The sequence below is a fragment of the Topomyia yanbarensis genome, chromosome 2 (genome assembly GCF_030247195.1).
Source record: "Topomyia yanbarensis strain Yona2022 chromosome 2, ASM3024719v1, whole genome shotgun sequence".
Lineage (NCBI taxonomy): Eukaryota > Metazoa > Arthropoda > Insecta > Diptera > Culicidae > Topomyia > Topomyia yanbarensis.
Window position 1 is genome coordinate 310,706,372 of NC_080671.1, and position 11,415 is coordinate 310,717,786.

Below are 11,415 nucleotides of genomic sequence, written 5' to 3' on the forward strand. Positions count from 1 at the left end.
ACGCTGATTGATATTTATGAAGATCTGACTTACGGTGTGGAAAAAAAACTGCTTTTTTCGTTTGTGAATTTTGCGCATTCTCTGTGCAACCTTAAAGGACCGCTATTCACTGCCATACCAACGGTCATTTTGAATTACTCGCGTTACATCCAGATCCAGTAGTTTTCAAACCGGTGGGACGCCTACGTTATTCCATAACGCATCTCGCTAGCAGTCTATCTCCGTTGTCATATCTTACTGAGTCCGTTTTCCTCTGCTCTTCTGTTGGACATCTGGTGTCACTTTTCTTGCTCATTTCCAAAAAATGTACACAATCTTTTGCTGAGTGGTCAATCTTGTCCCTTTATCTGTTAAGTTTAATTGATATTATCTGCCAAATAGTTCTAGTGTAGTTTGAGTCGGTGATTTGTGCTTATTTGAGTCGATTCAACGACCGAATCTGCCGAAAAGTGCATTCAGACCCAGTATGTCCCGTTACAACCAGTCGAACCCAGGCAGCTATGCTCAGACGTATAAGCTCGTCGTAGTGGGAGGAGGAGGTGTTGGAAAATCAGCAATTACTATTCAGTTTATACAGGTATTTTTAGCGAAGATTTTACTTATTCAGTTGATTCACACTACGAATTATGGGATTCAGTGAATGTAAGAGCCACACAAATGGAATCCCCCAAAAAGCAGCTGGCATCTGGCATCCGTCGGTCGTAAAATTCTTGTATTATAGTGATCGGCTCAAGTGGATCATCAGAAAGATTAGTTCAGATCGAGCACAGTCGCAGCCTCACCCGTAAAGATCGGCCAGAATGCAAATTCATTCATTTCATTAACGTTTTCTCGATTCATATTGAACGCGCGCGCGACTGAGGAAGCGGTGAGCATTGATCGCCCACATAATTCTCGTTGAGTTTCGTCATCGTCGACTATGGGAGTACTAAAACGAACGTTGTGCCAAATTTGTACAGAAAAGAAAACAATAATAGTATTAGACTGTCGGGTAATGCACAATACCATGCAGGCGGGCGATACGAACAGTGACAAAATTTTCGTAGCTCGGCGCTGCGCTCAAATTTGAACGGATCGAGGAACATGCAAACAGAATCAGATTATTAATACAAGCGCCATAAGTGATGCCTTGAACAAAATGATGTCATATGTAATCTGGTTTATGTAATAGCAGCCTTATTCTGCATAACGATGGATTAATTTTTCGAACTAATGTGTTTCGATCGAATCCGACTCCCGTTTCATTTTTCTGTCGTTATTGAGACTGCAAATCACATTTTTTCAAAACAGTGGTACTGCAAAATACGGCTGATGCGCACATTTGCATTCGAACACTGAAATTAATGATTCATAACTAGACCATCCATCATGTATTATCAACACTGATTAATGGACAAAGTAAATATCACGTTATCAGTATTGCAAATGGGATTCACTTCTGAAATGATCTCGTTCCTTTCCATAGCTGCATCTATATTTAGAAAGATGAACAATAAAACTAGAGCATATATTTAGATTGGATGCGGCTAGTGATCTTGACAAGTTAGCGCCGAATATTTTGCTAAAATGGTTATGTTTTCGGAGCAATGTAATTTGATGTAAATAGTTATACATCGAGGTCGAAGTATTATGGTGTGGATCTGTTGGGACATTAGTTATATTACGATCAGATGATCGTTTAGAATTTTGAGAATTGCTTGTAACTCGATGCGATTCGCTACACTTAATTGACGCAACGTGGTTGTGATCATGGACGACGAAACGTACCTGACGCTCGACGGAAGTGACTAGTAGGAGCCCGACTATTTCACATTCCCCAGGAACGAGAGTGTTCAGCGACGTAAAGTACATGACCCACACAAAGTTCCCAAAGAAGATCCTCGTCTAGCTGACAATCAGTGAAAAGAAGAAGTTAAATCCGGTATCCCTTTTTTCGCAACATACAATCAACAAGGTTTGTTTGTTTATTTGTCTAGTAGCGTAAATCTATTAGTTTTCTGCAAATGGGTGACATGTTCATAGCGGTTTAGAGCATATACAAAGTGCACACAGCTATTCAACGCAACGCGCATCCTATCCATTTTGTTCGCACTTAGTTTCACATGTAGTATGTCCCCAAAAAGGAAATGGGGCAAGGTCAAACTCTTGAACAGTTTCAAGCACGTTTCGATAAGAGCGATGGAAGTACATCCATACAGAGTACGGAGGCTTGCATATATTTTCCGCACTGAGTTATTAGACTGTCCCAACCGAGATCTGCTTGAAACATAAACCCGAGATTTTTCACTGTATCGGTCCATTTTATGAGCTGTCTGTACATTGTGATTGGTGGTAGTGGTTCATTCCAAGATAAATGCCTTCGTCGACCATTCACGCATTACTTTTCGACGGGTTGGCGAATAGCTGGTTCCGTTGAGACCACTTAACAATCGTTTTGAGATCCTCATTCACCATTCTGATGAGCTCGTCCGCCGGGATATCATGGCGAACAATATACAATTAAACATCATCCGCATAGAGTTGAATCGAGCAATATTTGAGAGCAGAATGGAAGTCGTTGATGTGGCAGCAAAATAGCAAAGGTCCGAGCACCGAACCTTGTGGTACACCAGAAAGGGAATACCCAATCTCAGACTCCTGGTCATCGCAGAACACTATTTGGCTTCGTTCTACTAAATAAGACTCCAATAGATTCACAGCAGATACGGAAAAGTTGAACTGCGCTTCCAGTTTAGAGCAAAGTTTACGATGGGGAATCGTATCAAAAGCTTTCAAAAAATCTAGCAGTAGCAATATTGCAATACCTTTTTTGTCAATCATGCCCGCTAAGTCGTCATACACACGGAGTGCCGCAGATTAGATGCTCTGACCTTTCCGGAAACCTTCTTGGTATTCTGTTAGCAGGTTATTCTCAGTAATGAAGGACGACTTTTGTTGCTTTAGTACCTTTTCGAAAGCCTTCGACAGGGCGCACAGAATACTGATCGGTCTGAGGTTTGTCAACGCGTTTAGATGCGGCTTCTTACGTAACGGTAAAACCTTGGCATATTTCCAACACGCAGGAAATATTGAGATTTCGATGATCATGTTGAACAAATGAGTAATCTGCTGCACAACCAATGGAAGAAGGATTTTTATAAAATTGATTGACAACCCATCGAGCCCAATTGCGTTTGATTTGAAATAACATATATCGATGACTACTTCCCAACATTGCACAAATGAGAAACTGTATGGCGAGTTTGGAGATGTTCTTCGTGAACTGCGGTGCTGTTCATCGCTGATATAGCTTGAAAGGAACATGCGATTTACTTCATCTGAGTGTAATCCACAAGCGGCTCTTGAGTCGCCTTTATCCACACCGGTCGATTTAAGGCGTTTCCAAAGAACTTTAGGTGGGATTCGGCTATCCAGGAAATGCTTCATGTAGTGTGCTTTAGCGTTTGATATCATGGTATTACTATTTCGTAGAACATTATACCGCTGGCGTGCTTGGTCCTTCATATCCCTTGGTGCTTCACGCCAGTTTCTATAATCCAAATCACGTTCCACCATAGCTTTACGAATTTCACAACTGAACCACACATTGGAAAAATACAGCTTTTAATCGTACGAAGTGGAATATCATCATGTATTTGCTTTATCCTAGAGTTGAAAAAGCTAACCTGCTCACTCAGGTCTTAGATGTCATAGAAGGAATCCCAATTAACGGGAAGAATTGCGTTCCGCAAAGCTTGTGCATCGAAGTTGACATGGTCCCGGTACTCGTGAATTCTGGTAACTGGGTTCGTGTCGAAGTCCAGCGAAGTGAAAATGAGATCATGCTGTGAAGGCGAACTGCACGAAGTGCTTACCGGAAGTCGTGGACTTAATTAAAAAATAAATCGAAGGACGATGTCATAGCCAGACCTGGCCTCGGCACATTATGCAAAGCTGTCACTGATGGAGATGGAAGATTTGAAAATCCCAGTCGTCCCTAAAAACACCAACCTCGCCAACGTGCCCCAGCTATGTCCAATTTTCTATGCGAATCTCAAGCGGAGGATCTATTCGAACAATTTCGTGGCGAAAACCGAAAAGTAATGGTCAACAAGGCAACCAGAGATTTGAAGACTATGCTAACATATTTCTTTTCGCCGTAAGGCCGCCCGACATTTTTGTGAAATCATGACTTAAGGTGAAGCGATGCCAAAATCACAACAAAGGGTCGGTTATATTCGGCTATGTTCGGGTTACGTTCAGCATCTGTGAGCGGCTAGAACGTACTATACCGATAGAAGATAGCGCACACACGAGCGTATCGTTCAGCAATCAGCTGACTGATTTTTGCACCATGTGTTTCATTTGTTTTGAAAAATAAAAAGGTACAAATTTCCCAAACCAATCGAAATTCCGTGAAGAGAATCTATTCAGCTGCACGTGCTAAGATGCTTACATATAGTGATTCAATTTCTAAGCTATCTGAGATAAGACATTTAAGTTACAAACGATTTTGTCTTGCGCGCCAATGCAATGATTTGATTTCGACGATGAAATAAAAAGAAGAAGCAGAAACGACGGCAGCCATTTTAGCTGCCACCTTGTGACTTTACATTTAATCGTCAGAGTATCTATATTATGCACCATCGACCGAAAACTAAAAACACCGCATAAGTCAAAATTATACAATTGATAGCCACGAAACGATTTTGACGTAATTGGTATTAAAATAAAGGTATATTTGATAAAATTTTAAACGATTAAAGAAACAATTTTTCAAATTAATTTTTAATATCGTATCTTGACATTTGTTTACTACCTCGAAATATTTTTTTCGAGGCAAAGAAAGAAGTATGAATTAAGTATGTTTCTAGGGTAGCAACCTCCGGTGAGAAGATTTTTACTGACCTGGTCTTTCTGTACCTCGTCGAGGTATTCATGACAAAAATTGACTCAAAATCACTTTTAGTGCTTTGTTTTGGCAAAGCATAATGCACACGACTGTTCTGAGCTTTTCTCATTAGGCTGTAAAATTTTTCGCGCTTGTGAACCGTTATGTCGATTTCGATTGTTCAGATTTCACTTCCCTGACTAACTACAAAAATCCAAAGGCAACGGCCATTCTCTCTGTGGAGGACAAGCTGAATAAAAATTCCTTTATGCCATAGCTAACAGGAGATGTAAAACAAAGCAAGTTGGAAAACGGCAACCTCTGGGAAACACACTGCACTGAAATTTTCGCTGGGCGCAAAAAATTCACCTATTCGTCATCGCAGTCACTAGGGTGGTTCCAACAAAGGAGCAAAGCTTTTCTTGCTGGCCAACAGTTAAGGACCACTGCAGGAGCATCGTCTCACTAGACCCGGAGAAATTAATGTAAAACCTGGTGAACCAGAGATCATCTCCAAAAACCGCAGTCTCCGGCTCAAACCCGTAGGGCTGGCAATACTATGTTTCTTCGCCAGTTACCGTCACCATATTACTACACTGATAAAATAAAGTACCCATTAATACATAAAAAACTACCCATTTTAAATAAAAGTGGAATACATTTTGTAATTTTTTGAAAGGTCAAAAGTTGGGCCTACTAAGGATGTACGATAAACTACTTGTCGTAAAGATGAGCACATATTTCAACCTCTGCAAATATTCGATTAAAACCAAGCTCCAACAATAAGCAACATGCTTGCGTTCAGCATAATTTGTAATGAAACAACGAGTATCCCAACAAACGTTATAATCTGTACTCTTTCTATAACCTTTAAATAATTATTATAAAACTTTTTTTATATTCCAGAGTTATTTTGTCCATGATTATGACCCAACAATCGAGGATTCGTACAACAAGCAATGTGTCATCGATGATGTTCCGGCTAAATTAGACAGTAAGTTCGCTAATCTACAATTCCAGATCGCTATAATATATTATTATTTAGCGCAAATTCCTTATCTTTTTCTCTTTCTCTATCTCGGCAGTTCTGGATACAGCTGGTCAGGAAGAATTTAGTGCAATGCGAGAGCAATACATGCGCTCGGGCGAGGGCTTTCTATTGGTATTCGCCGTGACCGATCATGCGAGTTTCGATGAAATTTACAAGTTTCACAAGCAAATCCTGCGCGTAAAGGATCGTGACGAGTTTCCGATGCTAATGGTGGGTAACAAATCGGACTTGGATCATCAAAGAGTCGTATCACTGGAGGAAGCTCAGCAGTTGAGCAGGCAGCTCAAAATTCCCTACATCGAATGTAGTGCTAAGCTGAGGATCAACGTTGATCAGGCATTCCACGAACTGGTTCGGGTTGTCAGAAAGTTTCAGCTTTCCGAGCGTCCTCTGATTGACGAAAAAGGCAAGCGAAAGGGTGGAAAGAAAAAGTGCTGTATTCTATAATATCGAAACCCGTGGATGCTCAAGTGCACAAAACAGCCCTCCGACGTAGGAGAGAAAAACAGGCATTCAAAGGCCTAGAACAGATTAAACTTCTCCATCCACAATATGGAATTGACACAATTTCGAAGCGCACGAGAGATTTGCTTTGTGCCAATCCGAAAACTTGTTTCAAATACTATATGAATGCATGCAAAACTGCCGTACTATTCGATTAAGGAAGCGTCTAAAAGTGTTTGGACAATACAAACTGTGGCACGATTTAATCACCAAACATTGTAACAGTTCCATAAACCTGATATCCTCAAACTTCTGCAGTTTAACGTTGAATCCAAACGACGTGCCATAGGCCTGCAATTATTGGATTTTATCGTAGCAAGAATTAATAGACAGTATACAAATGTGCCTAATCGATATTTAATATCTCTTACAAAATAATTTAACTAAACCAATCCAGGGATAAACCCATGCGGTGTAGACGGCTGGTACAATATTTCCTTTTTGTTTCAACAAAAAACGAAATATTCATAGTTCGTTTACCGAGTCGCTATATCAACAAAATGATTTCCACCGTTTGCGAAAACGCCAACAAAAAGATCGTATCGAAAAATACACACATTATTTTAAAGATTTTAAAACAGATAAATATATTTACTCTACTAAACTTATGTATCTAAAGAGACTTAGCTGAATGTTGCAATGTGTTTTGTCAGCGAAAAGTAAGGTTCGCCATTGCTTGAAAAATATTAAAAACAGCAATTAGCTTAATAAGTTGTTAATGTTATCGGTAATAACAGTTTGAAATTGGATGCAATGTAACGTCATTATTAACCAAAATAACTAGCTTTAAGTGTGCTTGTAGTTGATGAAACCAGATATTACGATGACTGTCTAATCGATTGTATGGAAAAGCGCACATTTTTGGAAAAATGGAACCGGTGCTAAATTATATCCATACTTTTATTTTCAATTACAAATGAATGTTTTGAACACGAGGTTAGAAGGCCAACTATTTTATATAAAAAACATATTTATATAAATAAATGTCTAAATACTGACCAACTATTTTTGTTATATATCATTTCATAAGATGGCAGTCCCTGAATTATCAGATACCAATGTAGGTGAATAAGTTTTACACACCCTATTTTCACTGTAGGTACATCTTCGAGCCTTATGTTGAACACTACCCTGCTCCGCTCCAATCTAATTTAATAAATGAAAGTCCCACTGACTATTTCAAATTTGTAAGTCATATTCTAACTGTGCCACAAGTATTGGCATTCACCGTCAGAGGCACAACATTGTCTTATTAAATATTCAATTCTCGGTTGATTTACATAAAATTTTATTGCTTCACTGTTTTCTATAAAGGAACGGTTTTTAGTGTATGCTCTGTTAAATTTCAAAATAAAAACATTTGATGTGGTAAAAACTAAAACGGTGGTGGCGTCCCATATGTACAGAAGTGCTATTTACTAATCTACCCATGATCGCATAGTTGTCCCGTTTTCTATGGGATTTCCTATCTTTATGGGACTGATATGCGATCATGGGCAGTAATAAGAGTGTCTATATGTGGTGACCAAATCGGTTTGCCACGGTACTGAGGAGACAAAGTCGAAACGCAAATTTCTCGACCTACTAACGTTGTACTCTTACTGCAGTGTGTGTAGAGTGTGCGGACGAATCAAAACCAGGCTATTATCAACGTAGAAATTTTTTTGTACAGCTTCATTTCTCTTTTAGTCAAATAAAACCATTATAAGGGTGCTCTACATAACGAGATCGATACAGTCGAGTTTTATTGTTTAAATAAGCTATCCAAGAATATATCACAATAATTTCACCTCGGCAATTGAATGATTAATAACACATGTGATTAATAATATCAGAATGGCCCGATGGTTCAATGGTCTCCGCGATGAAAATGTTGAGCTTTAAATTGTTGGTGTTGGTGATACATTTGATGTTTTGACAGAAACAATTATTCTCTCGATTAATTTGACCCATTTATTTTAAAATCGGAATAACATTTCTATTATTTCTAATCCTTCCACAAACAGTTCTGAAAAGCATCTCGGAAAGCACTGAATAACTCCAGTTTTTGTTGTTCACCTTAATATTTCCAGTATATTAAAGGGAGTACGGAATCAAATTGTATCACTTTTAAATTGCTGTACCATTTTTCTATTAGGTATTTTCTTTTAAAATTTTGTTCAATGTGTATTATTTGTATTGTGTAAGTTTCACTAACAATTGTGCAACCGTTGCGAAAATGGAGTCGGAAGAACATCAGGAGCGTAAAAAAAATTGTGTGCACCTTTTTAGAAAATCCGGATCTCTCCCACCATTCCATTAGCAAGAATGATCCAATCTACAGTATGTCGTGTTTGACCTTCCATAGGAAGGAAAAAAGTGACCAAAATAGATCTCTTTATAGTATGAAGAATCACAAGTGGGTAGTTGAAGCTCTCAAGAGGAATCCCAATAGTTTAGTGAGAGGCTAGGCGAAAAAACTGCATTTAAGCAAAACTTTTGTGCCAAAAACGTGAAGAACTACTCTCGTATAAAGTCCAAAAGGCTTCGAATCGCGATGATAATCAGAATACAGTGGGGAGATAACAGTTAACAAAACCGAAAGCTTTCTGGGCTCCTTTTCTTAACTGTTCGTCATAAATTCGACGTCCCTGTGGAAGTTAGAAAGCAGAATTAGACTTTTTTGCCAAAAAATCATGATTCGGCAGGCAATTTGCTCGTGTAGAAAACGAAACACCCCGTTCGTGACAACTGGAACGGTCAGTGAGTTTGTATATTTGAAAGAAGACAACCGCACCTACTTCCACTCCACTTCGTGCCAAAGGACCTAAATCCCCGAACGCATCGAAGTTCAAAGAAAGTGATTTATATTACCTCTAAATCAAACGCTCGAAACACTCCTTCCACCTAGCAGCCATCATTGTTTTGGCTGTTAGCAAATTCCCCCCTCGATCATTGCACCTAACGGGCACTGGCTCTGATTTATGCCGCCAACCGTTGACAGTTGCATAAAATTGTTCAATGCTTTCTTGCGCTTCAGCAATCACATTTTCTTCGTACTTCGTGGATTCGTTTCTCGGCACATCTCGATTTACCGTACCGCTCACTGTTGAGGCGTGTAACAGCCACTAGCCTCCGGCTTTCTTCTCGTACGTCGCTCTCTGGCACTCTTCATCGAACCAATCACTTCGTTGGCGTCGCTGAGCTGTACCTACCACTTCTCGCGCCGTTATGGTCACAGCTTCGTTGACAGCCTCCCACATGCCGTTGACATTGCCAGTTGCGTTGGTCTCATCTAACGGCTCTTGCAGCTTCTGGCGATACTCAGTTGCTACACCTTCAGTCGAAAGATGTTGGATATTGAATAGCATCGTTCTGTTGTTTCTTGGACTCGTGAATGATCCGAGTCGAAGGTCCTTACATCAATGACGCCGGAGAAATGCCGTCCATCTACCAGTACGTGGTCTATTTGGGAACAAGTACTTGGGTGTCTCCAGGTGTGCTTTGGGGAATAAACAACGTAGACTCATAGGGGGGACGGGGGGGTCTGGCAAAAGTCTAAGTTTGTCTACGAGGGGGGAAGGGAGGGTCTTTGAAAAAGTCTACGAAGACTTTTATTTTTTGTTATTCTCGTATTACTAATTATGAATGGGATTTTAAGAGAGTTCTACGAAGACTTTTATTTTTTGTTATTCTCGTATTACTAATTATGAATGGGATTTTAAGAGAGTTGTTTTCAAAATTTCGGTCTATTCAGTATTTATGCAGAAACTTCAAAGCTAGTACACTATTGAGGTAACTACTCGTTAAGCGACCACTCAACCCAGAACCCACGATTTTTTTTGACAACCTCACACGTTGTTGTTTCTTGCGTATATTTTGATATAGTTTTGATCTAGAAATAATACAAAATGACAGTTCTGAAGACGATCGCCCAAAATTCCTCTCGACGGAAGATTTTGACTGTGAAATCATCTGAGACACCACTAGTTAGCAGACATGCATGGACCATTAAATGCATGAACCATAAAAAGTTAAAAAATGGTCAAAGTTAAGCATTGTAACAACAAAACACCCGATTTTTAACAATAAGTAGATTAATTTTTTTTATTTTTTATTTATTAATTTCGGTGGTTAAAGCAGTAGTGTAGTTAAACTTCTACAACAAAGTGTTTACTCGAGTTAATCAGTTTCTCTTGCAATCATTTACACTGATTTCAAAATCTTTAAACACCCTTTAAATTTTACGTCTTGACCCTATGCAACTCCGTGCAAACCGGTTCTACTATATTTATCTTCGAAAATATTCGGAGTTAAACTTTGATACTTTGCGATAATACTCTTAGGTGATACTGCTATTAATTACATAAGAAATATAAATATTTTTGGGAATATTTAAATAGCCTCGTTCTCTTAATCAAATCTTAATCAAATAATTTAGATTATCTTATATTATCAAAAAGTCTTTAGCCATTCTGCTTTGTTGGTGTAGGTCGCACTTCGGTCAAAATTCAAGCTAATTATAGCAATATATCTTTTTACATATATTTGAATGACTAACCTTGAAAAGAAGTATTCCGCTACACAAACGTTGGAAAGCAACTTGAATCGGTATTAATTGATTTGAGCAATCATAGACAAAAAAGCAATGTGAAAATGTTTCTTTAATATTTAAAAACCTTGAAATAAATCTGAACGCAAATTTTCTTCTTACTAAATTCACATTTCCTGCGAATAAAAAAAAATTAAAAGTCTACGTAGACTTTTGGCGTGGGCGGGGGGGTTGGTAAAAGTCTACTTTGGTTGGTGCTAAAATACTGAGCAGGCTGTAGTTGAACAACTCGACCTTAATACTTATCACACAGATTCGGTCGTTTATCGGCTTCCACCGAATAACTCGCTTCATATGCTTCCCGATCACCACACAGAAAAAAATATTTTATAATTTTAAGTTTATTTTCATGCACATATTTGGAGCATGAATATGAATGTAAAATTAAGTTCCTCCACA

General features: G+C 38.8%; 1 protein-coding gene across 1 annotated transcript; it reads left to right on the forward strand.

Moving 5' to 3' along the window:
• The first annotated feature begins 257 nt into the window (after positions 1-257).
• Positions 258-7,427, forward strand: LOC131683556 (ras-like protein 2). Its single transcript, XM_058965618.1, has 3 exons — positions 258-577; positions 5,777-5,864; positions 5,956-7,427. Exons 1-3 carry the CDS (start codon positions 467-469, stop codon positions 6,366-6,368), a joined length of 612 nt encoding a protein of 203 aa, XP_058821601.1. The 5' UTR covers positions 258-466; the 3' UTR covers positions 6,369-7,427.
• The last annotated feature ends 3,988 nt before the right edge of the window (positions 7,428-11,415 follow it).